General features: G+C 60.5%; 3 protein-coding genes across 9 annotated transcripts in view; 1 reads left to right on the top strand and 2 right to left on the bottom strand.

The window, feature by feature from the left end:
- GPR161 (G protein-coupled receptor 161) overlaps positions 1-20,695 on the top strand; it is a 42,464-nt gene extending 21,769 nt beyond the window's left edge. Inside the window, exons 4-8 of the mRNA XM_032863053.1 lie at positions 2,776-3,192; positions 9,978-10,702; positions 16,109-16,213; positions 18,196-18,315; positions 20,063-20,695. Coding sequence (XP_032718944.1) covers positions 2,776-3,192; positions 9,978-10,702; positions 16,109-16,213; positions 18,196-18,315; positions 20,063-20,310 — 1,615 coding nt within the window. The 3' untranslated portion in view covers positions 20,311-20,695. The remainder of the gene's footprint in view (positions 1-2,775; positions 3,193-9,977; positions 10,703-16,108; positions 16,214-18,195; positions 18,316-20,062) is intronic.
- On the bottom strand, positions 20,569-23,625 carry LOC116870874 (basic proline-rich protein-like). Its single transcript, XM_032863070.1, has 5 exons — positions 23,479-23,625; positions 21,962-23,352; positions 21,645-21,865; positions 21,001-21,176; positions 20,569-20,904 (listed from the first exon to the last, which is right to left on the bottom strand). The coding sequence occupies exons 1-5, from the start codon at positions 23,623-23,625 to the stop codon at positions 20,569-20,571; spliced, it is 2,271 nt and encodes a 756-aa protein (XP_032718961.1).
- Positions 23,626-25,632: 2,007 nt separating this feature from the next.
- Positions 25,633-27,814, bottom strand: part of DCAF6 (DDB1 and CUL4 associated factor 6) — a 143,632-nt gene continuing 141,450 nt past the window's right edge. For all 7 annotated transcript variants that reach the window (XM_032863047.1, XM_032863045.1, XM_032863051.1 and 4 more), the window contains one exon: positions 25,633-26,095. In XM_032863047.1, the coding sequence (XP_032718938.1) occupies positions 26,031-26,095 (65 nt within the window). In that variant the 3' untranslated portion in view covers positions 25,633-26,030. The remainder of the gene's footprint in view (positions 26,096-27,814) is intronic.

Consider the following 27,814-nt stretch of genomic DNA (forward strand, 5'->3'; position numbering starts at 1 on the left):
GAGAGGAGGAAGCAGGTGAGCAGGGAGCCCGATGCAGGGCTCGATCCCAGGACCCTGAGGCTGGATTATGGACGTTGGGGAGGGTATGTGCTATGGTGAGTGCTGTGAATGTAAACTTGGCGATTCACAGACCTGTACCCATGGGGCTAATGATACATTATAGGATAATAAAAAAACAATTAAAAAAACAATAACAACAAAAACCTTGGGTCATATTTAACCCCGTAATTCAAAGAATTTGGAGTGGCGGAGATGTTCACGTCGGCTGAGTCCACCATCTCGGCAGACAGGATTCCCTTAATTAGTGAGAAACACTCTGCTTTGCTTGAATAATAAAGCACTTCCTACTCATTCTCTCATTTGCCTCTTATTCTATAGTTTTACTTTCTTAATCTTTCTGACTGCATTCCGGGGGACTTCCTTGGACCAGTTTCTGTCTGATTGAACGGGGAGTTCATACTGACACCTCCAGTAGCCCACTTAACACCATGAGGCCCTTCGTCTCCTTTCCCTGTTCTGTAATCCGTGCCCCCTTTCTCCGTAAACACGTAGACTCACTTTCTCTATATTCTAAGTAGTTGTAAAATTACAGCGCCACTGACAGCGTCAAGCCTACTAAGTAAACTGAGTAGTTCTCTGGTCCACAGAATATATATCATTAACGATTTACAGTCAAAATACTGTATTTATTTATTATTTTTTAAAGATTCTATTTATTTATTTGACACAGAGAGATCACAAGTAGGCAGAGAGGCAGGCAGAGAGAGAGAGAGCCTGATGCAGGGCTCGATCCCAGGACCCTGAGATCATGACCTAAGCTGAGGCAGAGGCTTAACCCACTGAACCACCCGGGCGCCCCTAAGAGTTTTGTTTTTTTTTTTTAAGGATTTTATTTATTTACTTGAGAGAAAGAAAGAGAGAGAGAGCAGGTGCAGGGAGGAGGAGAAGCAGACTCCCCACTGAGCAGGGAGCCCAACGCGGCGCTTGATCCCAGGACCTGAGATCACGACCTGAGCTGAAGGCAGATGCTTAACCGACTGAGCCACCCGGGCATCCCAATAGTTTACTTATAAGAATTAACAAAATTCAAAATTCAGAGCTCACAGAAAAGGGAAAAAACCCGGAAATAACCTTATAGACTCAGATATAGAAGCCAAACCTATAAAGAATGTTCATTGCACAGCGCGGGGGTACATAACATACTGCGTAACTAAATAAAAACAGAATATTTCAGCAGCCTGGAAATATGGGCCAAAATGCACAAAATAAAATTTAGTAGAAATAACGTGTTGCATTTAGGCTTAAACACATTAATGCCGTAAGTTCTAGACTGGGGTCACCTGGCTTCACAGAAACTCACGTGTGTGTAAGTTTTGGGTTTTAGTTGAGCACAGTCAGAGAAGCCCAGCAGGATGATGCCGTTGCTGAAAGGAAACGCGTTCTGAGAGTGGATTGTAGCAGGAGATTGTCCTGGTGATGGGGAAAATTGCCCCCTGTGCTCGATACCCAGCGGCTCACAGCCAGAATGGCACATTCAGTTCTGGGGACCACAAAGCAAGAGGGTCATCATTGTCTGCGAACAGGTCCAAACAGGGGTGTCTGAATTAGTGAAGGGTCTGGAGGTGGCATCCTCCAGGCGGAGCGTACATCTGGAGAAGGGAAGGCAAGTCACCCGTGAGGCATTTAAAGGCTCGAGGGGAGGACTGTTCAATGCTGCTCACACCTCTGGCCCCGGCAGCCGGCTCCCTCGGAAGGGAAGCCTTCTGACCTGCCCTCAGGACTGCTGGAAGGGGACGGGGGCCTCTCAGCCACCAGCTCCCTGGGGCCAAAGGCGTTGGGACAGTGGTGTCAGATCATGGGCGGGGGGGCGGGGGAGGCTCTGCTGTGTGGCAGGAAAGCGCTCCTGCTCTCTGGAGTCTCCTGTTTGTCGGGAGCAAGAGCAGGCAGAGGACGTGTCTGTGGGGTTTTTGGCTGATGAATGTAGACGAAATGTTTGGAGAAACGTCCTGTAGGACGAGTGCTGAGATGTCAACCTTCAAGCTTAGCCCAGATCCTGAGCCAGCGACCCGGGAGCAGGACTGCACATCACGGAGAGCGGCCTGCGCGCACCTGCTTAGGTCCCTGCCGGCCTTCCCCGCGGCTCACCGGGACAGGGATGAGGCCTCAGTACAGACGGTGCTTGCCGGGGCCCCGCTCGGCCGCCTCCGAGAGCCCCTACGACAAGCGCACTGTCCGACCTTCCCGGGCGCACGACCAGCGGGGTCAGTGCAGGTTCCGGTCCGGCACTCAGGGGTCTGCTTGAACTTGGCTGTCTCTGTGGCTCCAGGTGCTGCTACCGCTGCTGGTTCGGGGAACCCCTGAATTGCAGGGGCCCCAAAGCACCACAGCCCACCTGCCCCCTGTTTGTTCAAAATGCAGGCTGCTCCGCTGGGGCTGTGAGTCCTGGACCAGCATCTCGGGGCGGGGCCGAGAACCGCCCCCCCACTCTCCGGCGTCCCTCAGCACATCAAAGGTTTCGAACCTCTGGCCTCAGGGCACAGGAGCAGGTTGGGTTAGACTGGAGGAGCCCATCGTTCCAGGAGACGCTCCAGGAGACGCAGGGAGCGACACAGGAGGTTGGCTGTAGGAACAGGCCGCTGTGGTGGCGCTGGGGCAGGGAAGACGGGTGGAGGGTCGGTGGCGGGAGAACCGGGGCTCGGGCGGCTCGTGCGTCACGTGCGCTCGATGGGGTCTGACGCGTCTCTCCCCGTGCGCCGGTCTTACCTCTTTCTCCAGCCGCCCGGCATGCTCTGCCCGCCGCACGCCGAGGTGCCTGACCATGAGCCTCAACTCCTCCCTCGGCCACAGGAAGGAGCTGAGTAACCGCACGCACGAGGACGGTGGCGCCGGGGACGGTGCCATCGCCGACTTCGCCACCATCGTCCTCATCACCGTTTTCGTCTGCCTGGGCAACCTGCTCGTCGTGGTCACCTTGTACAAGAAGTCCTACCTGCTCACCCTCAGCAACAAGTTCGTCTTCAGCCTGACCCTGTCCAACTTCCTGCTGTCCGTGCTGGTGCTGCCCTTCGTGGCCACCAGCTCCGCCCGGAGGGAATGGGTCTTCGGTGTGGTCTGGTGCAACTTCTCAGCCCTTCTGTACCTGCTCATCAGCTCGGCCAGCATGCTCACGCTTGGGGTCATCGCCGTGGACCGGTAAGCTGGCCTCGGAGCTGAAGGATTGAGGAGGGGTTGTGTGGCAGGCAGTGGGGGTGGGGGGGCCCCGGGAGTCGTCTGGTCCTGTGCCTCCCGCCCCGTCTCAGCTCCTTGGGAGGACGTCCGGGGCTTCTGCTGGGGAGGACGAGCAACCAGGCTCTGCCTTCTCCTCCAACCCTTCCTTCACTCTGGCCACCTCTGATTTCATTGCATTTAGGTTTATTTATTTTTTTTTTTACAAGAGACTCCAATGCTTAAAACAAAACGTTCTTGAAACCTCTGAGGCATGCTTTAGAGATGAGAAAAAGAAGTTGGGAAAGGTGATGTGTCAGGCTTTCCCAGGGGGCGGCCTGCTGTCCGGCAGGTCGGGGGCCCTGCGCTCCTCGTGCTTGCGAGGATTTTGCAGATGGTCACTGCATTCCTCACGCGCGGGTGTTTGACCCTGAGGGAGGCGCAGGCTGACCTGCGCGTGGGGGAGGAGGCCAGCCTGCGGCAGGGAAAACACGGAGTCGGAGTTCTCGTCAGGAGGTGTCACGGCCCTGCGCTCCCCCGGGGCCATCCGTCGTCCGCTGGTGAGGGGCAGCTGGACGGCGCCAGAGCCCAGGCCTCCGGCAGGCCGAGGCCAGACCCTGCCGCTCTGTGGCTGTGGAATGCAGGCTGAAGGCATTGAGTGGCCAGAACTCGCCAGTTGGCCTCTCTAAGGACCTTTTTTTCCCGATGAAAATGACACAGAAAATGTAAAGACTAGAATAAACATCGGTAGCCCTAGCCCTCAGAAGCGATCTTTCGGTTTCAGTGTATTTGCCTCTAGTAAGTTTTGGTCGCGTACAGCTTGTTTCTTTCTTTTTTTTAAGATTTTATTTATTTGACAGAGATCACAAGCAGGCAGAGAGGCAGAGAGAGAGGGGGAAGCAGCCTCCCCGCGGGGCAGAGAGCCCGATGCGGGGCTCGATCCCAGGACCCTGAGATCATGACCTGAGCCGAAGGCAGAGGCTTAACCCCGGAGCCGCCCAGGCGCCCCCAGCTTGTTTCTTTAAATGGGCTTCTCGACTCGTGTGGTTTTCTGCTTTTCGAGTTAAGAAGCGATGATGAGCTCTGCCTCCCACCTGCAAATGCCACACGCCCTTTGAGAACACGGTTTTGACGGATGCATGGCAGTCCGTCCGCTGGGCGTGTGAGATTTATTTTTACCGTCCCTTCCTGGCTTTCTGCTACATGGCAGTTTGGAGGAGCATGCGGGGGTGGTGGCTTCGGTTGGAGTAAACACACTTTTAAGATTCTTCGTGTGTCAAAGGCAGGTTTTCAGAAGCTCGAACAGAGCTTTACTGCAGTCGCCGCTGTCAGCTGCCCATCGAGGCTGGTCACATCACATTAAAGACAACTGCACCTTGTTGGCCGTGGGGAGGTGTGGGATCTCCCTGTTCTGATTTCTCTGTTTTTTAAAGATCGTGTCCCTTTGAGTGTCCCTTCCTGGGCCCCGGGTCCTGTGGGGCACAGAGTGAGGGCCCACGGCTGGAGCAGAGCGGGGGGATGCGTTTTTAAGTGCCTCTTAGGGGGTCCTCTCTATATGGATGCTTGGGAGATCGTGCTGCGTGGGAAGGTCGTCTGCTGACTTGAACGTTGGGTTCCCGGTGAGCTCAGGACGGCGTCCCGTCCCGCTGTCAGAGTGCACCATCGCGGAGAGAGCTGACCCCATCCAGCCGCTTCTCTCCCACTGGGGTGCCGGCCACCCAGTCCGGGGAAGGCTCTGGGCGGAGTCCTCAGGCTGGCAGGAGGCAGACCTTGTCCACCGGGAGTTTACGGGGTGGGGGCGGCAGGCGGGCAGGCAGGTGTGGTGGTGAACGTGAAACACTACGGCCACGGGCCCAGCTGCAGTCCCACTTTGGGGGGCAGGCTGGGCAAGCCCCCGGGGAAGGGGACACTTGGGCTCATCAGTTGGAACACCGAGTAGGACCAGAGGTGCGTAAGCGGTGGGAAGGACCCACCCGTGAAGGCACGGACTCCGCTTTGTTCTGTGACAGTTTTTCAGGGATGCAGGCCTGGCCCAGTGGCGGCTGCTGGGGAGACACGACCGGGCAAGAGGAACAGACACGCCAGGGAGCCCATGCAGGGGCAGGGACGTAGGATGAGATCATATGTGGACCGCGGAGTAGGCGGGACATGACTGTGCTGGAGGGACCGCCAGGCCGCTGAGCAGGGAGAAGGGACAGGGGGCCGGGGGTGATTGGGGAGCGGGGGAGGCGTGTGGGTCTGTCGCTGCTGGAGACCAGGGGCGTGGCTGGAGACAGGCTGACACCCGCGACACACAGCAGCGCATTTGTCCCCCTGGAGCTCCGATCCCCGCGCCCCAGGCCCCGCAGCCCAGCGCCGGTGCCCCCTCGTGACGCAGCCCGAATGGAGAAGGGACAGTGACCTCCCTGTGGTGACAGGTAGGTCTCCAGTCACTGCCCTGCAAGCCGAGGTGGAGCCGGTGGACCCCTGTGACGACAGTGTGGGGATGGCGTGAAACTTGGGGTCTTCAGGTGACTTCTGGGCACACACGCTTGGTTTTCTTGTTATTGGTCATTCACGTGGCTCCAAGATGCAGATTGACTGGACCAGGTACCTTGATCCTGTCCGTTTAAATGACGTACAGCACTCCTGTCTGCTTAGTTTCAGTAAATTAATTTTACTCAATCTTGGTGATTTTGGAGGTCACATATTTGCCCTGGTTTGTTGGAAACCTGAAGATGCAACTGTGTGTGTTTGTGTGTGAGAGAGAGAGAGAGAGAGAGATGGGAGGAGGGGAGAGACGGGGAGGGGCTGGGAGGGAGTGGTGGGAGAGAGAGGAAGAAAAAGCAGTGAAACCGGCCAGAGGAGGAGCAGAGAAAATGGGGCGAGAAGGAGGAGATGGACGCGTTTCTGAGAAAGCGGAGAGGCGAGATCCCAGGTGCTGGTCGTCACCCCAACCGGAGGGGCTGCTGGCCAGTCCCCTGCCAGGCGCCACACTGTGCTTTTAATGAACTCTCATCCCAGCCGGTGAGCAGCAGCTCGACCGACCTGCATCCTGCAGATGGGCCAAGTGGGGTTCTGTGAACCCGTCCAAGCCCACGCTGCTGGTAGGTAGCTCGACCGGGGCGAGGAGGGGAAGGCCCGGCTCCTACTCAGCCCCACAGACCGCGACGTGAGCGCCCCGGCAGGTTCGGTGGGCGGTTCATGGGCTCCAGGTTTCCAGCCTGGCAGTGCTGCCATCTCCGGCCGGGTCACCCTCGCTGCGGGCCGTCCTGGGCACCACCGGGCGTCCAGCAGCGCTGCGTGACGGCAACTCAGTTACACGCCACATGGCGGGGGCCTCTGGTGGGACCAGGGCTCGTGCTTGGGCTCCTGCGTAAAGATGAGTCGCTGGAGAGAAGACTGAGCTCCGGCAGCCGGTTAAGTGCCCAGAAGGCCACGGAAGCCCTCCGCTTCGGCCTCTGATGGCCTGCGGAGGAGCGGGCGGTCGCTTTTCTGTGCTCTCCTTCAGCCTGCAACTACGCCTAAATGAGGCTAAGTGGAAAGAAATGAAGTTTCAAATCTATGAAATCCTAATCCTTTTTTTCTTTTTGGTGGGCAGATGTGGAGTGGATGTTCCGCATGTTCACGGAGCTGTGCGTTTTACAAAAACCGAAAACAGCCCCTAAAACCAGGGTGGTGCTTGGAGGGTCTGGAAATAAATGGAGGCACTCTGCTCTGTGAGGGGCCCCTCTGACTCTGGGAGACGGGCCCCCGACCCCAGCACCCCGAGGGGATGCAGGGCCCAGCTGGGGCCGTACTCTTACGGTCAAGTCCCACTGGAACTGCTCGTGGCCAGAACCGTCGTCCGTGGTGGACCCAGAACCGTGGGTAGCATGAGAAGTCCGGCCGTAAAGCAACAGTAATGAGCCGTGTTAAGAACAGCCACAAGGCTCTGTTATGGAGAACGGCTTAGTAATTGTCATCATTTTTACCACCGCCAGGCTGGAGTCAGTCAGGGGGCCGCTCAGTTAACGTTCCCCAGGCCTGGGTTCCACACCCAGACAGGCTCGTGCCACGGGGTCTTGAGGTCAGAGGGCCTGCACAGTCTTAAAGAGGCAGAGAAAAGTAGAGATCTGGGGCGCCTGGCTGGCTCGGCACGTAGCGTCCAACTCTTGGTTTCAGCTCAGGTCGTGATCTCATGGGTTGTGGGAACCCTCCGCCCAGAATCAGGTCCCGCTCTCTGCAGGTTTCCCTCCTCTGCCCCTCGCCCTGCTTACACGCCCTCTCCCTCTCTCTCAATAAGTAAAGCTCACAAGAAAGAAAGTCAAAATCTCTGCCTTGTTTTGTTTTTTTTAAAAGCTATTATTTATCTGACAGAGATCACAAGTAGGCAGAGAGGCAGGCAGAGAGAGAGGGGGAAGCAGGCTCCCCGCTGAGCAGAGAGCCCAAAGTGGGGCTCGATCCCAGGACCCTGAGATCATGACCTGAGCCGAAGGTAGAGGCTTTAACCCACTGAGCCACCCAGGTGCCCCTGCCTTGTTTTTTTTTTTTTTTAAAGTGAAGGAAGCCTCCCACGTGCCCCTCCACCCTGCCTGAGCGTACGCGCTCCCACGTCGTGCACTGGGATGGTGCCGCACGGGGCAGGGTCTCGGCCGTCACGCGGCACGAGGTAGGAGAGCCCCCAGAATGGCCCAGTTCATCTCCCGGGACTCAGGAGGGACCAGTGTCCCCTTTCGGTCATGGCATTTGGGAGCAGCACACACATCTGGGCTCTCATTTTCAGGAAGGAAGGGGGAAAGGTCGGTGGACGGGGGAGGCCAGGCGCTGTCCCCTCTGCCGTGTGAGGAGCAGGCACGCTCCGGGCCTTTCCCTCCGTCCAGCCCGTTGAGTCCTCAGAGCAGACCTGTGGCAGGGCTCCTGCGGTTCCCATGTTTGAGAACGGAAGCCTTGAGAGCCTGAATCAGCCCCCGAGGTCACACAGCTCGTAGACGGCAGAGCCACGAACAAAGACAGGGAGTCACCGTCCGCGCCCAGGCATTCCAGCTCCGAGGGCACCCTCCTTCCCTGAGCCGCATGGACGTTGCAAGATGCAAACCCAGGGATGAGCTTGTGACGGCTTCAGCCCAGGCCGTGTGCGGTGGAGCTGTGATCCATGCCGGGCCCCAGGGGATCCGCCTCAGACCCACAGTCAGGAACACGGTCTGCCCACGCCCCATCTCAGCTGGAGCTTGCGCCTGACGTCCGCCGTCCCAGGCTCTCCTCGGGTGGGGACGGTGGTTCGCAAGAGTGCAGTGGGGGGGGGGGGCCCGGGAGAGGCATGGCGGGGGGCAGTTCAGGCCCCCCACCCCATCCCTGAGCTGCCGGTGCCCAGGGGTGACTCAGGATGGTGCCTGTGGGGAGAAGGCCTCACGGGAGACGTGTGACTCTCATGACCACAGGCATTTCTCACATCCTGCCTGTACCAGGCGGTGTCTGCATGGACACCCCTTCTTTCACACATGCTGCCCTCGTGGGGAAACCCTGTTATTCATTAAACAGCCTTTCCTTTGGATAAAATGTCTGGGTGGGAAGGGGACTAGCTTACTTCCAACCCCATGGTCTCCATCCTCTCACCCTTTCCAGTTCAAGGCTCAGGCCTGCAAGGTTTCGCATGCTCTGGCCCCTGGCCCCTGACCTCCAGCTCTGCCTCTGCTCTGCCTCTGTCTGATTGTGCTCCGGCAGCTTCCCCACGGGGTGCATGCTGGCTCACCTCTCCATGCTCTCCCCCCACCCCCCAGCTGCCTTCCTCCTGGCCAGGGCCTCTGATCTTTGAAGACCTGGGTCTGGGGGCCATCTCCGGCAGGTGCTGGCTCTGACCCCTGAAATAGGTGCCTGCCCAGCCTACCCCTTCCACAGAGGGCTGAGGGATCAGTAGCCAGCCCTGCCAAGTGGCCTCCCGCTGGCCTGTGCCATGGGACTTGATTCTGCCCCTTGTCTTGGGCAGGCTACGGGTTCTTTCTCTGCTGTAGTGTCCTCATCTGTACGGTGAGGACAGTGACAATGCTCACCGCTTTAAGCAGCTGTTGTGAGGCTGGTGTGTGGCTCTTAGCATCCCAGATTCTCCTGCTGTTCTTGCTGTCTGTCTCCCTCCGCCTCTCCTCACTGCCTTTCAGTGCACGTCACGGTGCTCAGCACAGCCAGCCTTCGGCGAATGGTCATCGGACGAATGGACTCCATAGTCCTTTGATATTATTGGTTTTATTTTTTTAACATTTTACTCGTTTATTTGTCAGAGGGAGAGAGAGAGAGCACAAGCAGGGGAAGCGGCAGGCAGAGAGAGAGGGGGAAGCAGACTGCTGAGCCGGGAGCCTGATGCGGGGCTCGATCCCAGGACCCTGGGACAGCCGCTTAAGTGACTTGAGCCACCCAGGCGCCCACACTATTCTGGTTTTTAATGACCCTCTGAAAACTGATCTAAGGGGATTCATGCCAGCAACATGGTGATCCAGCTGGATCCCACAGAACTCCCACAGCTCCTGCTCTGACTGGGCTCTGGTGCGGTGACCTGGGAATAGGACTGCCTGAGCTCTGGGTTCATCCTGGCATCCAGCTCTTGCAGGAAGAAGGTTCGCACAAAGCTGTGTAACCTGGCCCCGTCTATGACGTGTCAGGGACGAGATGGGGGAAGGAGCTGTTTTAGGAGCGTTCACCCGTGGCTGGATCGAGCGGGGAAGTTCATCCAAGCTCCCCACACTGGAGAGCACCGGGGGCCCATCCTGGGATATTTTCCCCTTCTGACTCCTCTCTCTCGTCTCCCTCCATCCGCTCTCTAGCTACTATGCTGTCCTGTACCCCATGGCGTACCCCACGAAGATCACGGGGAACCGGGCTGTGATGGCTCTGGTCTACATCTGGCTTCACTCCCTCGTCGGCTGCCTGCCACCTCTGTTTGGCTGGTCGTCCGTGGAGTTCGACGAGTTCAAGTGGATGTGTGTGGCCGCGTGGCACCGGGAGCCTGGCTACACGGCCTTCTGGCAGATCTGGTGCGCCCTGTTCCCCTTTCTGGTCATGCTGGTGTGCTACGGCTTCATCTTCCGGGTGGCCAGGGTCAAGGCGCGCAAGGTGCACTGTGGCACGGTGGTCCTGGCAGGGGAGGACGCCCGGAGGGGCGGGAGGAAGAACTCCAGCACGTCCAGCTCTTCGTCTGGCAGTAGGAGGCCTGCCTCGCAGGCCGTGGTCTACTCAGCCAACCAGTGCAAAGCCCTCCTCACCATCCTGGTGGTCCTCGGGGCCTTCTCCGTCACCTGGGGCCCCTACATGCTTGTCATCACCTCCGAGGCCCTCTGGGGCAAGAACTCCGTCTCCCCGGCCCTGGAGACCTGGGCCACGTGGCTGTCCTTCACCAGCGCCATCTGCCACCCCCTGATCTACGGGCTCTGGAACAAGACGGTCCGCAAGGAGCTGCTGGGCATGTGCTTTGGGGATCGGTACTACCGGGAGCCGTTCGTGCAGCGACAGAGGACGTCCCGGCTCTTCAGCATCTCCAACAGGATCACAGGTGACGCGGGAACGTGCCGGGACGGGGAGGCCCCCTCAGGCCGGCGTAGCCTGTGGGTGAGCTCGGGGCCTCCAAGCCCAGGTGACCTTCGGGGAAGGAATGTTGCGGAGCGTCCCGTGTCTTTCCCGGGTCCCTTCCGCAAGCTCCGCAGCTCAAGGCAGGGGACACCAGGGTTCAGAAGTGTGTGTTCTGTCAGCCTGGCCCCGGCTCGCTGGCCGCCTTTCTACCGACAGCCGGACCGTGGGGCCGGCTGCCCGCGCTCCTGGCCCGTGCTTCCCTCCCGTGTTCCTGGGGTTCCGTAAAGCTCTTCCCACTCGCAGGTGCTCCCGCCGGCCTCGGCCGCCCAGCCCGAGCGCACCCCTCCCGGGCCGTTCCTTAGTGTCGCTGGCAATTCCCGAACCGGGGCCCCCTGCCCCCAGCTGAAATGTCACCGTCCCCCGCGTGTGAAGCGGCGTCTCCCTCTGGTGACTGACGTGGGAGCAAGTTTCTGGAGACGGGCCTTCGGCCTGTGGTGAGACCCAGAGCAGCAACTCTAGAGAGATCGATTTTTTTTTAACCCTTTTTTATTTTGGAATAATTTTAGACTTGGAGAAGCGCCGGGAAGTGGGCACGGAGCGTCGCACCCACCCTGCCTCTCCTGGCGTTCACGTCTGGCCGAGCCACGGCAGTTGCCGAAACCGAGACGCTCATCTTGGTGCAATGCGTTAACTAGACCGTCGGCTCGGCTTCCACCCGCCGTCCCGTGCCCGTCCCTCGTCGTGCCGGGATCCCGTTCCACTCCTGTCCCGGCTCCCTTTGTCTTGTTCAGGCCTTGAGGGGTCTTTGTGCTTCCCTCAGCTTCCGCGACGCTCCGCGGGGCACTGGTCGGGGATTTCGCGGACGGGCCTGCGTGTCCTTTCGCTGGTGCGTTCTCAGGGTCGGAATGAGGTCGTGTGCTCGGGGCGGGAGAGCTGCTGGGTGCCGTGCTCCCGTCGTGGTCACCGTTAGGTTTTACAGGCGAGATAAATGACACCTGGCGAGGTAGGCGCAAGGCAAGATTCATGAAAGGCGCCCTCGGGCGAGGTTCCGTGACCCCAGAGAGGCGTCGGGGAAGTCGCGCCAGGAGGGGGTCGAGTGGGTCTTTTATCTGGGTTAAGACCGGGCATAGGCTCACAGCCGTGTTAGGTACGGTATTCGGGATTGGAGGGCTGGGGAGTCCTGATGTTCCGGTTTCTTGGATCGGTATCAGGTTGCTTGTGGAGACGTGACCTGGGCATACGTCCTTATGGCGGGAGCGTCAAGGGTTAGGAAAGGCCGGGGGGCCTGGAAGATGGCGGCCTGGTGGTCATCTCTATTGTTTCTCCTGCATTCCCGGAGCCGCGGACCCAACAGTCACGTCAGGGGCACATATGTCTTATTACTAGTCCGTGGTGCCTTGATGCTTCCTGTCTAGGCTCAGGGTGCCGTCGCGGACCACCAGACAGGGGCTCCCAGCACGGGCACGGAGGGCTCTCGGTCAGCTCAGGGTGCCGCTGGCTGCGCTCTGCTGAGCTCTTCTAGCTGTCCTCCTGCTGCGGCTTGCAGCGGGGAGGTGGGGAGACAGGACAGAGCAAGCTGCGTGGTCTGACCCTCACGACCTCATCGACTCCTCGTTACCTTCCAGAGGCCGTCCCGCTGGGGGTTAGGGCCTATGAATTCTGGGGAGACACACTCAGCCCATAGAGGGGTATCTGGTGGGTCCCCCCTGTAAAGTCACTGTTGTTTCCTTTGTAATTAAGACACAGCGAGGCTGTGCGAGTATCCTCTCTCTCCCTCAGCCTTCACCCTGGATTTTTAGCATTTTTTTGCCTCCAGCAGTCAGTACTGTGTTACTAGCGAGGTGTTTTTGGGTCGTGTTTGAGGGAGATTATCACCTGGAGGGGCTGCTGGGAGACAGACTTTGAAGGCACGTAGGGTGGCTGGGAACAGCTAGTTCAGATCCCAGTGTGGAGAAGTCCCCGTCTTCCCGTCTTCCCATCTTCCCGCTCAGGAGGGTGGAAAGAAACAGCTCATAACCATCCTGACTGTTCGGTGGTGGTGCAATAGGAGAGCTTTTCCGTGAGGCAGCGACACACCAGCATCGCCGATTTATTCATGGGCTGATGGAGTGTCACTTCAGGAGAGAGGAAGGAAGTCAGGGACTATCTGTTCTTTGTTTTTTTCTTAAACTAGGCTCCGTGTCCAGCATGGGGCTTGAATTCACAACCCTGAGATCAAGAGAGGGATCTTTTTTCCCCCTAAAGAGACGTTTCCACCGTGTTTATTTTTTAAGGTCTTATTTATTTATTTGACACAGAGAGACACAGCGAGAGAGGGAGCACAAGCAGGGGGAGTGGGAGAAGGAGAAGCAGGCTTCCCGCCAAGCAGGGAGCCCGACGCGGGGCTCGATCCCAGGACCCTGGATCCTGACCTGAGCTGAAGGCAGACGCTTAACCGACTGAGCCACCCAGGCATCCCCAAGAGAGAGACTTCTTTTTGATCAGAGGAGAAGATTCTCTCCGTACCCTAGGATTTTAACCACTGAGATGCCGTCCTCTGCCCCTGGCCAGTCCGTGTTTCCAAGTACATCTCGTGAGCCAGGACCGCATGCAGGGTCTGGTTTCATTTCTCTGATTGACTTACCCACCTTTTGTAGAGTCACTTGTCTTCCAGGCAAAAAACAGGACCTGCTTTATATTCCGTGGAAGCTAGGGATGGGGCAAGAAAAAGAACGGGGACAGAGACTGGGGCGGGGGTAGCTAGCACAAGGACAGACCTCTGGTTCTGGCTGAGGTTTTCCGTGCAACCTGTGACGGTGCCGCCCGAGGTTGTGGGGCTGGGAGAAGGGGCGGGAAACACCCGCTGGGGTTTGGTTGGTGAGTCCCAAAGCAGCTCCTTGTTGTTCCCTGCAGAGGGAAAACAGTTTTGCCAGATGCTTTTGGGTAGAAAAGTGCAGGGACCGGTGCTCAGTGGGCCTTCCCGGGCCCGGGAGCTGCACCCACCATAATCAGTGAGCCTGGGTTTTCTCGCCGTGTTAGCCCCAGGCCGAAGAGGAGCAAGGAAGGGGTTGGGTTTTCCCTCGTGCCTCCTGTCCGAGCCACCAGAAGACCTCCTGCCTGGGAGGGCTTACTGACAGACTCCCGAGGGGCTCCCCGAGCAGTGCGGATCTCCGGGCCACCTGACCTTGTCAGGCTGTGCCACCTCGTGGTGGGTGGGCCAGCCCCGGCGTTGGCACGGGCTTCTAGTGCAGGAAGGGGAGCTGAGCGCTCACAGGGGGTCCTGCGAGGCCCCAGCTGACCGGCGTCTTCGGGCTGTCAGGGCCCTTCCGGGGAAAAGCCAAACTGTCCTTCCAGCAACTCTCCCACGGGCTACCACAGACCTCCCCAGCAGGCAGAGCAGGGAGCCCAGGGCCCACCCCAGGCTGGGAGGGTGGCCTGGGTGCTGTGGGAAGGCAGCCACTATGAACGCCACCTGGTGCTCGGAGCTCCGGGAACCGGGTTAGAGCCGTCCCAGCCGCCCTCTGGGACGAGCCGCAGACACACTCAGGAGCGGGGTCCTGCCGCAGGCCCCTCGGGGCAGTCTGGGCCGGAGGGACACAAGGCCACCCCAGGGCCTTCACGTTTGCACCATCCTTCCAGGTGCCGCCTGGAGGCCTTCCGGCGACTTCCATGTGCCCGATTCAGCCCAGAGCGCACGGCGGTGCTTCCAGCCTCCTAAAGGCACTAGTGACTCCGATTCACCCCGGGGCCTGTCAACTTGGTGCCTTTTTTTTTTCTTTTAATTTCGTAACAGGGCTTGGATTGGGCCCAACCCAGCAGATGTGGTATTGTTCCCTGCGAGAAAGCCCAGGGTAACAGCGCCCGCTGTCGAGGGTAAATGCTGGATAAACACAGGCCAGGGCAGGGCCTCCTGACAGCCGTTTCCAGACCTTCCCGCCCAGCCACAGCGGTCTGGCTCAGACACGCGTCCGACTGCTGGAGACCAGGCCGCGTGCTGGCTCTCACCCAGCCTCAGAGACGTGTCCCGAACCACCACGGCCTGGGCCATCCCAGTCGCCGTCGCCTGGCCCCCCACGGGGTCCTCCCCAGGCCGGGCTCCCCGACACGCGGTCCCATGCTGGAGCCGAAGCCCGGGATGGGGCCGAGCACGTGTGGGGTCTTCTCTGGGCCCGGGCCTCCCCGCCAACACGCTCCAACTCCCCAAGTTCACGGAGGGGTGACTCGGAGAGAAGCCCGCCCTCCTCGACACGCCCTCGGCTCCGGGGCAGGAAGAAAGCCCACTGGCATCCCCTCGGGCTCTCCGAAGCGCCGCGGTGCGAGTGGAGAGAACGGGGGCAGGGGGGCCCTTCGGCCCGGGGCTTCCTGCTGAGCCGGACGGGCGTGCCCTCGCGTGCGCAGGTGTCCTCGCTGCGAGCTCCTCGTGACTGCCGTGGCCTCCAGGGCCCCTGGCTCTCGTGCTCATGCCGTCATTATTCTCGCAACTTTTTCCGGGGACTCGTGGAGAGATTTTTTTTTACTTCTTAAGCTCCGTCCGTTGTTTGTTCTGAGACCCAGTCTCTCTGTTTCTTCCGTGTTCCTTCATCTCGTTCAAGCCGGCCCTGTCCCCGGGTGTCCGGTGAGCGGCCACGCTCCGTGCTGGCGGCGAGGCCCGCGTGCGCTCAGGAGGCCGAGGGGCGGGGGACGGCCCACGTTAACTGTGCGGCTTGTCGCTGCACCTGTGGTTTGTCCGGGGTCGCCTCGGCCGTGGCGGGGTCTCTAAGGCCGGGCCTCCGGGTTGCCCCTCCTGCCAGCAACGGGGGCCGAACACCTGAGCGGGGGGTGGGGAGAGCGGTGCGGGGGCCGCCGCCGCCCGTAGAGACTTTCTGTCCAGCCCCACCTGCTGCAGACGCCGCTGGGCCTCTGGCGCCTGAGCTCTGGGGGGCCCTGGGTGAGACCAGCCTCCGCCCTGGCCTCCCCAGCCGCCGGCCCCCGCTCCCTGGGTCAGGACCCAGTCCCCACCTTCTGGCTTACAGGCATTCTCTCCCACTTGGCGATTTACACCTCTTCAAAGTTCCTTTCCAGTAGGCAGGCGGGATCTCAGGAGGTCACGGTGCGCCCACATCCCGTTTAACTGGGAGGTCACCTCCCAAGACCATTTGCCCCCTGTTTTCCCTCCCCCTGTCTAGTGGGCATGTGTTGTTGTGAGAGTTTCCTCTTTGGGGGGCCCAGGGAATCCAGTCACAGTGCAGACCCCCCATGGGGGCAGGAACAAGGGGAAAGGGCAGCTGGGGGCTTCCGATCCCACGTTTGTAAGGGACAGAGAGGACGGGGGAGGCAGCAGCGAGGCCGGTGGGGACAACCGAAGATGGAGGGTCCGTGGCTGCCTCAGCGGGGCCTGGTCTGTGCTGACGGTGCCGACTTTCCCTTTCAGACCTGGGCCTGTCTCCCCACCTCACAGCGCTCATGGCGGGCGGACAGCCCCTCGGGAACAGCAGCAGCACGGGGGACACCGGCTTCAGCTGCTCCCAGGACTCAGGTAGGCCTCCCGGCTGCCAGGGTTCCGTGCCTTGGTTTCCCCATATAACACGGGGACTTGAGATCTGTTCTCCCCCACACAGGGCTGTTGACAGGCCCCAGGGAGGGGAACGTGTGCAGGGTTGCCGTGCGGGGGACCGGGAGCTGTCCCCGTCCGTGTCAGACGGCCGGCCGGACCGGTGCGTGTCCCGCTGCTGGCGGCCCGTGTCCGAAGGGCCTTTCCTGAGCTGGGCTCTCTTGGGCAAGAGGCTCCCTCTCTTTCTAAGCCCCGGAGCGTCCCCGCTTGTGAGCCGGGAAGGTCCTCCGTCTGTCACAGGGCCTTGTCACCCGGCCCCCCAGGGGATCCTGCGGCCGGAGCGCCTCTGTCCCGCCGCCTCCTGTGACGCCATCCTCGCCGGGTGCGGGCGCCCCTCGCGGCAGAGGCCTCCGCTCTCCACCCCCGGGGCCCGCGAGCCGGGCTGACAGCTTGGGTAGTTGGTGCCGTGTCCGCCGCCGGGAGCTCCGGAAATCTCATCCCGGCCCTGACCTGCTTCTCCCGCCCGCGGCCTATGCCACGGAACTCTGGGGCAGGCTGAGGGCTGAGACGGAGACCCGGCCTGTCGTGGACGGTGTTCCCCGGAGGCAGAACGTTCCCTGCAAACGTCTGTCGCCCGTCGTCTGTCGCCTGCCAGCCCGTGGGTCGGCCGCTGGCCACGCGGCCCCGCTGGTTCTGAATCCCTCGCGGGAGCTGAAGGAAAGGAAGGTCTCTGGGTCCCTCCCCAGGCTTCTTCCCATTGCCCGCAGCCCACGGGGGCCCGTGAGCCGTGGACTGACGTTTATTCGCACAGTAAATGTTCGTCTGGCCAGGCCCTGCGCCAGCTTCTAGAGGTGGAGCGGCGAGCTGCCCTTCTGGAGCTTTCTGTGGACTGGGGAGGACGGTCCGCCGTCCCGTGTGCTTCTGCCCTGAAGGAAAGACCATAACTGGCGGGGGCGGGGGAGCGGTGGAAGCGGCGGCCCTTTGCGGAGTATTGGGGAGGAGACTTAGCACAGCTTCTCTGAGCGGGACACCGTGGAGGAGGAGGAGGAGGCCAGGCAGGAGGAGGAAGGGGTCGGCCTCGCTGCCTGGAGAAGGAGTACGGCCCGTGGGTCACCCGGAGCCGGTGTGCGGGAGTGTGAGCCTGACCCTTCGCCAGCTGCGCCTCGTTAGCAACGACCGGCACTGACTGAGCACCCACTGGGCACCTAGCGCTGTGCCACATGCGTCCCCTCGTCCTCACCAGCTCTGTGAGGGGGCCTGGAGGCACTGAGGGATTCGGTCGCCTGCCGCAGACCCCAGGGCCCTGTGGAGCGTGACCTGGCGGGCTGACCCCGAGCTGAGGCCGGCCCGATGCAGCAGGAGGAGCCCGGGCTGCCCCGTCTTCCTCATTCGGGAGCACCGGGGCCGTGAAGGGCTGCAGGCTGGAGGGCGGGATGGCACAAGGCTGGTCCCAACATTCGCCCCAGTGTCGCGCCAGGGTCCCCTCTCAGGCCGGACCCCCACACCCCTGCTCTGCCAGCTCTCTCTGTAGGACCCCCTGCCTCTCTGCCTTTGTTTCTCCACTTTTTTGAGGGGTTTTTCAATTCTTTTTTGATCCCCAAAGAACTCTACATTTTCAAGTTCTAACGTTTATTTAGCACAACGTATTTTTAACGATGATGGAAATCCAGACACAAAGCTCCCTGTCATAGGGCCCTGCCCCCCCCACGCGAATCCCAGGCCTGGCTCAATGCCCGAGTCACCTGTCGTATGTCACCTGTCTCTTTGGGTAGCACGCCGTGCTCCTCGTGTCTGACGCGGCTCCCGAAATGAGGCGCGGCACCCGTGTTTCTTGGGCAGACACAGCAGGCGGGAGACGCAGCTGTTGGCGGGACTGAACCCGCGGAGAGAGGGTGCAGGGGCGCGGGGAGGGTGGGGGAGGACCCCGCTTCGCCAGTCCTGTGCGCACAGCCCAGCCTTGGTTCTAGGCACAGACGTGATGCTGCTGGAGGACGGCACGTCCGAGGACAGCCCTCCCTCCCACTGCACCTGCCCCCCCAAGAGAAGGAGCTCCGTGACCTTTGAGGACGAAGTGGAACAAGTTAAAGGTTGGTCTGTGGCGGCTGCTTCAGGACCGCCTGGGCAGGGGCGAGGATCCGGGCAAGCTCCTCGGCTCAGCCGTGCTCCCGTCCCCAGCCTCCCGGGCCTCACCGCCCTGCCCGCCGCCCTGCCGACTGCCGACCCTGCCTGGCTCCCTCGGCCTTAGGGCCCCCGCTGTCGGAGTGGGCGGCATCCGGGCTTGGGGGGCGGTTGCTGTTGACCTCTAGGTGGACACCCCCACCCCCGTCCTGACTCCCGTCTCCCTCGGAAGCTGCCGGATTGGGTAAAAGCTTCTGAGCCTTCCAGTTTCTCTCGTGTCTGGGTGAGGCGCGGGCAGGCCGCCGAACTTGCCCGCCCTGAGCCTCTGCTGCCTCTCGTGGGAAGTGGAAGCAGTGCCCCCTCCGGTGTTCCTACCTCAGCTGAGGGTGCCGCCTTGACCATGTGCTGCCCCTGGGGTCGATGAGGGCTCGTGAGTTCCAGGAGAGGAATGAGCTCCGCGACAGCGCCCACGCTTGTCACCCACCTGTCCTGATTCCAGCCTCAGCACCTTGTCGCCTCTGGCACGCAGGGTCTGCTTTCCCATCCGGACACGCTGATCAGTAGAGGGACAGGGGGCCACGCAGAGTGTCCACAGACGGAGGGTTCTCTCTGCTCTGAATCCCGGCCCGTGAGCACAGCCGCCAGCACCACGGGGGCGGAAGGGGCGGAGTCAGGGACGTGGCAATGCCCACCGGGACAGGGAAGCAGGGCCCTGTCCGAGCTCTAGGCTGGCCGTGGGTCCCCTCTCTCCTCCCGACTCCAGCCCAGTTGAGGGACAGTCACCGAGGTCGGAGAGACAAAGTAGACGCAAGGAAAGAGTGTGGCCTGCAGCCTTGTGGGCTTTGTCACGCGTCACCCCCGGAAACGGAAAGTGAGTGAAGCCTCCCTGGTCCGGCCTGCGCACCAGTCTGGCCGCATCGGGCTGGCTCAGTGGGGATGACAGTTGTGAGGGCAGCCCGTCTGCAGCCAGGGCGGGGCGCAGGTGCGGGGGGCAGGGGGAGGCCACGCGTCCCTCCCTTCTTCCTTCATCGTGCGTGTGGGGCAGCGCCCAAGGCTGGCTGGGAATTGCCGGAAACGGATGATGGGGGAAGTGTGCCTCACGTGGGGCAGCCATCGCCCCCGCTCCAGGAGGTGTGAGGGGTAGGAGGTGAACTGTTCCCCCTGCCAAATGCCAGGGGAGAGATGGGCGGCCAGGGCAGTAATAAGGCAGTAGGTGTGAGGTTGAGGGTGAAGATTCTCTCTCTCTGTCGGTGTGGGTCGTTGGGGTCCTAATCCTGGGTGGGGCCTGCAGACCTTGATGTCACTTCCAGCCCGGAGGGTCCGGCCAGTGTGAGCCCGTGTGGCCGTGGACGTTACATGGTTCTGGGGCGCTGATACCAGGGAATCCTGGCGAGGTGTGGAATTGTGACTGTCATTACTGGGAAGTATTCGTCAGGTCCCTGTGGGCCAGGCAGCGTCCCTTCATGGTCACAGTTACGGGACCCTGGGAAGAGGGGCGCCGAGACCTCCCTCTGCCCCGAGGAGGCAGGTCGGGGAAGCTCCATGCCTCCCCAGGGAGGAAATGGGACGCCAAGGTTGTGAGCCTCAGGAACTGGCCACAAAACCCACGCCCTCGGTTTGCGTCGCCACCTGCCCCGGCAGTGAAGCGTCCGTGGGCCCGTTCCCTGCAGCCCATGGTCGCGGCCTTCGGTAACCTCCTCTCTGCTTCTCCCTCAGACGCTGCCAGGAGCCCCGTTCTTCGTGTGGGAGCCGAGCTGCACCAGTCCCTGGACGGTTATGCGGCCAGCTTGGCCAAAGTCATAGAGGCCGAAGCCAAAGTCAAGCTGTTCGGGGAGGAGGCGTTGCCCGGGGTCCTGGCCACGGCCCGGACCGTCCCCGGGGCTGGCTTCGGGGGCCGCCGGGGCAGCAGGACGCCTGCGAGTCAGCGGCTGCAGCTGCAAAGCATCGAGGAAGGGAACGTCTGAGCCGCAGGACGGACATGAGGGCCTCAGGGTGGACGGTCCTGCAGGGGGGCGCCTGGGGAAGGACATCTGGGGGCCGCCACCAGGAAAACACTAAGTACAGGGTCTCGTGAGGCCGCATGCCGGCTCCGGGTGGGTCGTGGCGATGGGACCAGAGGCCTCGGAGGCACAGAGGCCAGCGGCGGAGGTGTGGCCATGACTTTTGGGGGCATGTAGAAGGGGGACCAGGGACCCTGGCTTGGAAGGAAACCACCACATGGGTTACCGCCTCTTTGGGACCCGGGAGTCTCGTGGGGCACTGTCCCCCAGGTCTCGGGAGGGCAGCCCATTGCGGTGTGCTGTGGAGGACAGCAGGTGTCCGCAACAAAGCAGGATGGTCCCCTGGGCCTCCGCATGGCCGATGCAGGCTCCGCCAACCGCTCCGCACAGAACCTGGAGCAGAGCCCCTCGTGTGGGCACCGCACACCTCCATCCTGGTGGGGACCTTGCGGTCAGAGGGAGCCGTCCGCTGGCGTTGGGGGGGGTGGCTCCGGCCATGGGGCTGCTGTTGGAGGGGCGGGGGCCATCCTGCCCGCTTCCCTGTTGACTGACGCTTTGCTGTTCAAAAGAAGGGAGCAACCACTGTAAGAGACGAGGAAGGGGCGAGATGTTTCATTTCCAGAATAAAAAAAACAGTCCATTTGGTTCGGACACCCTGATCTTCCCCAGGCGGCCAGAGGCTGTGGTGTGGGAGCCAGAGCTGCTGTCCTCCTGGGAGGAAGCCCTTCCACGCAGGGAGACCTCATCTGCTGGGTTGTGCGTGCGACCTGAGCGCCCGCTCAGAGCACCTGGGTCCTCGGCGCCGGCTGGGGCCCCAGTCCCAGAGCAGCCTGGGGCAGGAAGGGGTGGGAGAGAGGCTTGCGCTTGGGCCCTTCCGGACTGCGTGTCCCCTCTCAGAGCCACACGGAGAGCAGGGTGAGGGGCTGGAGGTTGGATTGAGGGTGTCCGGGATTGCACCCCACTGTGATCTTTGCTGTTCTCTGAATCTGGGGGGGCGGGGGGAGGACCCCCTGAGCACTTGCACGTGCAGCGCTGATGCTGTCTGACGGGCGCCCTGCGACCCAAGCAGAGCAGGGGCCTCCCTGGAGGCCGACCCCAGCCCCCAGCCCTGATGCAGAAGTTGCAGGGGTGTGAGCTGTGCCGCGAGAGCTTGCCCGGCCCCCCTGTGAGGAGGGACTGCAGCTGTGCAGGGGGGAGCACGGCCAGGGGCTCCCCATGTCCGGCCGGTGACCGAGCGCGAGGCCGTCAGCAGTGGCGGGTCCCAGAGGCGGCTCCTCCCCAAAGCTCGTTCCCCGCACCGCGTTCCTGGGGCATCGATGGCTCCCGGGATGCCGCGGCCTTTTGCCAGAAGCCGGTGGCCAGCTGTTGGCTGAAGGCCCTTCCTGCGGCGTGGGGCTTGCAGCCTTCCCGGGGACCAGGCCCGTCAGCAGGGCCCCCGGGCGGTGCCGGGTGCTGGTCTAGGTTGGGGGTCGGGGGCGGTGGCTTCTCGGGGGAGCAGAGGCGGGTTGCCCCGTGGGCTCTGCCGATACGTGCAGGTCAAAGTCTGTTCCCGCCGGGGTGGGGGTCCCGAATCTGAGGCATCGCGTTTTCTGCGCGCCGTGCATTTCCCCTGCACTTGCCAGTAAAGGGACACGTTCGTGCGCAGCCGGGACCCGCGACGTGGCCTCGCTCTCTGGGCTGGGGCGGCCGGGGCTTGCGCGCCGGCCTCGAGGGCAGCACGTCGGCCTGGCCCCCGGGGTGCAGGGGGCGCCTCTGGACCGCACAGGCCGGGCTCCAGGGAAAGAGGCTGGAGACCCCAAGTCGCCACTGGCGGGCAGATCCCACGGCAGCTGGGACCCACCAGGGTTTCAGGCTGCGCAGAGGGGTTCCCGGCCGTCCCCGGTTTTCCGACGAGCGGCGGGACCGCGCGCCCCCGGCCCGTGCAGACGCCCCGGGGGCGCGGGCAGCCGCTCCGCAGCCCCGGCCTGTGGCCCCCGGGGAGGCCCGGCCCGCAGCGCTGCGCGTCTTCCGCGTCCGGGACGGAGGCAGGTGTCCAGGCGGCCAGAGGGACCCGGGGCTCCCCGCGTTCCGCCGTTCGGAGACCCTCCTGCCTCGACCGGCCGGGGCGAGCGGGAGCGCGTGCGGAGGGAGGCGGGGCGCAGCGGGGCGCGGAGGACCCGCCCCCGCCTCACGCCCCGCAGGCTCCTTCGGGGACACCTGCCGCCGGCGCCCCCTGAGCCCGGCCCGGCGGGTTTCCGCGCTGCGCCGCGGCGGCCTGCGGCCTTCCTGGGGACACGGGGCCGCGCGGTCGCCGAGGGCCTCGGTGCTGCGGGTCCCGGTTTGGGCGGGACCTCGTCGAGCGCTGGTGCCCGTCACTGCCCCTCTCCTGGAAGTCGCCACTGGACGGGGTCCCCGTGCTGTGCCCCGGATGCCGGGGCGGGGGCTGCGGGGGCGCGCGCGCCTCGCCCCCTCCCCGGCCAGGGCGGCAGTCGTGGGGCCGGGGCGGCCGCGCGGGGGGAAGGGGCCGGGGCGGCCGCGCGGGGGGAAGGGGCCGGGGCGGCCGGTCGGCTTCCGCGCGGAGCCGGTGCCTCGGGCCCGGCCGGCAGCTCGCTTCCTGCGAGACCCGCGGGGCGCCGGGGACCGGGACGGGGGGCCGAGGGGCGCCGCCTTCCCCAGCCCGGCTGCGGGCCGCTGTGCGGGGTGCGCGCGGGACGGCGCGGGTCGGGGCTTCCGGGCGCCCCCCCCGCGGGAGGCCGTGGGAGGCGCGTGGCTGGGGACGCGTCCCTGCAGCGGCCGCGGGTGCGGAGGGTCAGCCTGGAGCCTCCGTGCACGGGCCGGGCGGGTGCGGTGGCTGCGGCTCGGCGGGGCGGGGGCGCGTCCGGGGGCAGGGGCGCGGCGGGCGGGGAGCGAACGTGCGGACTGGCGCCGGGGGGGAGGCGCTGGGGGCCGCCGTGTGGTCGTCTCGCTGCGCCGCGCACGAGGCTCTTGCGGGAAGGCAGGAGTCGGGGAGGAGAGGGGGACGCGGCGCTTGGAATTTAAGAGGCTGAAGGAGCAACGAGCTCTCCATTAGCGGCGGCCGAAGACGGTCCCTCCCCACCCCAGGGCCTGCCTGGTCCCAAACCCCGGCACGAGCTCGGCCTTCACCTCCCTTACAGCCTGCTTGGCCGTGGGTCTCGGGCCCTCGGAGTCCGTGATCTTCCAAGGCCCCGTGGCAAGAGGCCACACAGGGGAGGGGAGTCCATGCTGGGACCCAGTGTGTGCAGAACCCCAGGTGAATCCCAGGAGAGACGGAAGGGACATCCCAGTTCACCCCGAAGCAAAGGGAAATGGCGGTCATACGTGACTATAGGAGGGGACAGAGTCTGACCACCCTTCCGGGTTAGGGAGCAGGGACACAGAATCCAGGGAGGCCTAGGAAAGCCTAGGGCCTGTCTGACCTCCCAAAGTACATTAAGCCAGAGTCTGGGTCAAGTGCCAGGTCTTGGCCATGAGACTGTGCAGAGGGGAAAAGGGGGAGGAGGGGAGGAGGAGGGACATTTGAGTCATCGTCACTAGAACGCCAGCTGGGCTTAGCAGGTGGGAGACAGGGCAGCAGGCCCGAGAGCTTGGGAGCCTGATACCGGCTGGCCAGACCTAAAAACTGCAACCCGAGGCCAGCGACTGGATTTGTTTGGAAGGTTCCAAAGCACAAACTTGAATCTGGGTAGGATTACCAAGAAGGCAGTTTTGCTCAGTTATTTTTAGAATGTAATACAAAGAGCTGTCTGTGTTCATTTCCCTCAGAATTTTCCTGAATATTAATAGCTTGGGAATTAGAAGCCATTTCTGGTTTTCTTTTCCAACCACCATTTTGGAATATCCTAAGGCACCGACAGCTCAGCCCCTCCCAGATGAAAACACAGCCCCACAAGGATCCCTGGGATCCCAGGGATCCCGAGCCTGGGCAGGCACGCCGCTCGAGGCAGGGAAGCAGTCCCGTCACTCAGGTGTGGGTGCGCTAGGAGACGGGGTTCTGGGCCGTGTTCTGATACTGGGCCTCTGGATACAGAAGTTGTTAAAAACCCTGAAAGCAAAACAGAAGCAAGCTAATCCTGAAATATATTTCACTTGAAGTTTTTGGATAGTTTTCTTTAAAAGATAAAAAAATATTTAGTATTATAAGTCACAGTATTTATAAATGAGTAGAAGCATATTTAGAATAGCTTTATCTGATTCAATATCTGTTTTGGTGCATGTGTAGCTGTGGAAGTTGTGGATCTGTACTTGGACTGTGGACTCTGAGTGTCCCCCTTGGCCCACTGTGTGCCTCCATGTCCTGGAGTGCGGCCTCCCTCGAGGGAGCAGGCCACAGAGCAGGCAGGAGCTGAGGGCTGTAGAAGCGGGAGGGGTGATGCCCATACCACACACCCCTCCGCACACCCATCCTCGTGCTGTTCACAAACGCCTCCGAGACAGCTAGATTCAGGGAGGGCTGTTCCCAGAAATACAGAACACTCTTATTTTTAATTATTTATTTTTTAAAGATTTGAGAGAGAGCGAGCATGAGCAGGGGGCAGAGGGAGAAGCAGGCTTCCTGCTGAGCAGAGAGCCCGATGTGGGGCTCGATCCCAGGACCCTGAGATCATGACCTAAGCTGAAGGCAGAGGCTTAACTCACTGAGCCACCCAGGCGCCCCTCCCCCGCCTTTTAAAGATGTTTCAAGTAATCTCTACATGCAACATGGGACTCAAACAACCCCAAGATGAAGAGTCGCATGCTGTACTGACTGAGCCAGCCACTGGAGTCCCATCCGCGCCCAGCTGGAGAACACCCAGCAGCCTGGGGGAGGGGAGGGAGGACAAGGCAGGGCTGAGTCCGCAGGAGCATTTCCGAGCTGGGTGGAAGCGGCCTAAATTGGGCGGAGTTGGACACTCGAGTCAAGGAAGACCCGGGATGGTTAAGACAGGCCGGTCAACAGCTTTCAGCTGAAATCCAGAAGTTAGAGGAAGAGCAGAAGCCAGAGCTTTCCACACGAGCGTGCGCCGGCGCGTCTCGGGAGCCGGCCGTGATGCTCTGTGCTTGCTGCTGGAAGCCGAATCCTGTTTTCGGGGAGAGAGGCTCTACTAATGGGGACTGACGGGGCTGGAAGTGAAGATAATGTGCTCTGGAAGGAGAAACGAAAAAAAGCTCCTCTATGTGATTCTATCTCACGGAAGCCAAAACAGGAAAGATTAGCAAATCGAGAATAAAGAGTCTTATGTTACCGAGAAGACTGGAAAATGTGGGTGAAGGTAGTCAGGCATGAAATAAAAAGTCAAATTCAGGATATCTTAAAACAACCAACTTCTTTAATTAGAAAGCAACAAACATGCAAATGGCAAGTGTAGAAATTTATTTGACCAACATTTTCACTATAATGAAAATTACTCTTCCACATTGATCCAAGCTCTCATATCTGAAGGTTAGGGAAAATATTGCACTTTGCATTTTCTAGCACTCCTCACACATGGCAAAAAGTTTTTAAAACATTTTGCTAGTTTTGTTTTCCACACTCTCCCAAATTCATGCACACAATCATTCCAAACCAATGTTAGGTTATCCCGAAAAAGGGAAAAACTCCCAAACACCATAACCTTAAAATTGCACTAAAGCTCTGTAAAGAAAAAAATATAATAAATGTCTTGTACAAATTTCAGAACATCTAAGTGCTTGCCAGTAAGAGCTGGTCATTCTTCATCCTCATTTTCATTCTCCTGACCAGAGCCTTCTGATCTGTCGCCCTCCAACCGGTCTGGAAAACATATGAAATGCACAAAAAGAAATGTTTTCAGTATTGTAACTAAAATAACTTTCAATACCTTTTATTTAAAACTCATTAAAATGCATACAGTCCAACACATCACCATGTAAGAATCACTCCACTTCTGTGTGTGGGTGAGTTATTTTTCACCGCTAAAAGCAAGTTAAAAAAGAGTAAGGGAAACAGCGCTGTAACTGATATGCATGTCATTCTAAACATCTAACAATTAAAAAGAAAAGCCCTAGGGATCTAGACCTATCATGGTCTCTTAGCAGTGGTTTTCAAACCATGTTCCTTGGGAGTCCAGGAGCCTCAGGAGGTGTATCATGCCACCAGACCGACTGAGGGGAGGATGTGGGGGAGCCCGGGGACCATTCTCGCGGATCTGTGTACTTCTGTTTACAGAAAATTTTTTTTTTAATAGATTTTATTTATTTGACAGAGAGAGATCACAAGTAGGCAGAGAGGCAGGTGGGGGCGGGGGGAAGCAGGCTCCCCGCGGAGCAGAGAGCCTGATGCAGGGCTTGATCCCAGGACACCGGGATCATGACCTGAGCTGAAGGCAGAGGCTTTAACCCACTGAGCCACCCAGGCGTCCCTATAGAAAGATTTTTTAAATTAAGTATCTGCTATGTTCCAGGTGTTGTGCTAAGGACACAACGGTGGCCAAAACGGACACCTGGTCTCTGGCTTCAAGGAGCTTATCCAGATTAACTACGCAAGTGACAACAGAATCACAGACGGTGAGTGAACACAGCTCGCTCTCTCCAGCTTTCGGCAGGTGCACTCGCCGTTCCTCTCTGGGACACCCGCCCCGAGCTCCGGCTCACTCATCGCAACACAGCTTTTACCCCCTTCGGAAACGTCCCCGAGACTTCACAGACGCCTGCAGAATGGTCAAGTCCTTCCTCTGCGCACCAGGCTCGCCGTGTCTACCGTGCGGTGCTCACCCTAACCGTGGGCCTGGTGTGTTTGCGTGTCTTTGCGCACGTCAGACTTCAAGGGCTTTCTGAGCTCCTGGGAGGGTACGAGTTTCTTCTTTCTATCTTGTATCTAAGAGCCTAGGACAGGAGGTGCAGTGACAGCTCTTGGAACACGTGAATGTGAGTTTTACTAACAAGCCGTTACACCGGCGCATGCAGAGGAGGCAGCAGTGCAGAAGCATGGCCACCACAGAAGCCCCAACTCAACTGGACTAGACCCCTGTGCTGATCCCATTTCAAAGCCCAACTAAGGAGATAATGTGTCTATGATTTACAACTGGAGTTATACCAATTTTAGCTATTTTCATTATTATTTATACATTTGCAAAGTAAGTGAACAAAACCAAGATTTGGGCAGACCCTCACCCTCACCCAACTCTGCGTGCAGTGGAGGGACTGCTAACCCAAGGAATGTCAGCGTAAAAGCGACGACACTCTTTCTCGTGTGATAAACTTGCACGAGAGAACAAAACTCGAAGCTGCTACCAGCTCCGACCAGATCCCCACCAACGGGAGTCCCGCAGATGACGGGCTAATTCCGCAAAAATATTCCTGTCCCCCTGCAAGCAGGAGTGTGTGGGGCTCCCACCCAAACTCCTTCTGTCACACTGTGAATGAAGATGGGGAAATGGAGGGTTAACAAGAACCGTCCCAGCCTTCGAATCGGGAGTTCAGGGTAGGACTGGGATTCTGCAGAGTCCAGAGCACGCCGTAAGGAGACCAGTGA

Source organism: Lontra canadensis, unplaced genomic scaffold, assembly GCF_010015895.1.
Source record: "Lontra canadensis isolate GAN:19392208 unplaced genomic scaffold, GSC_riverotter_1.0 scaffold24, whole genome shotgun sequence".
NCBI lineage: Eukaryota > Metazoa > Chordata > Mammalia > Carnivora > Mustelidae > Lontra > Lontra canadensis.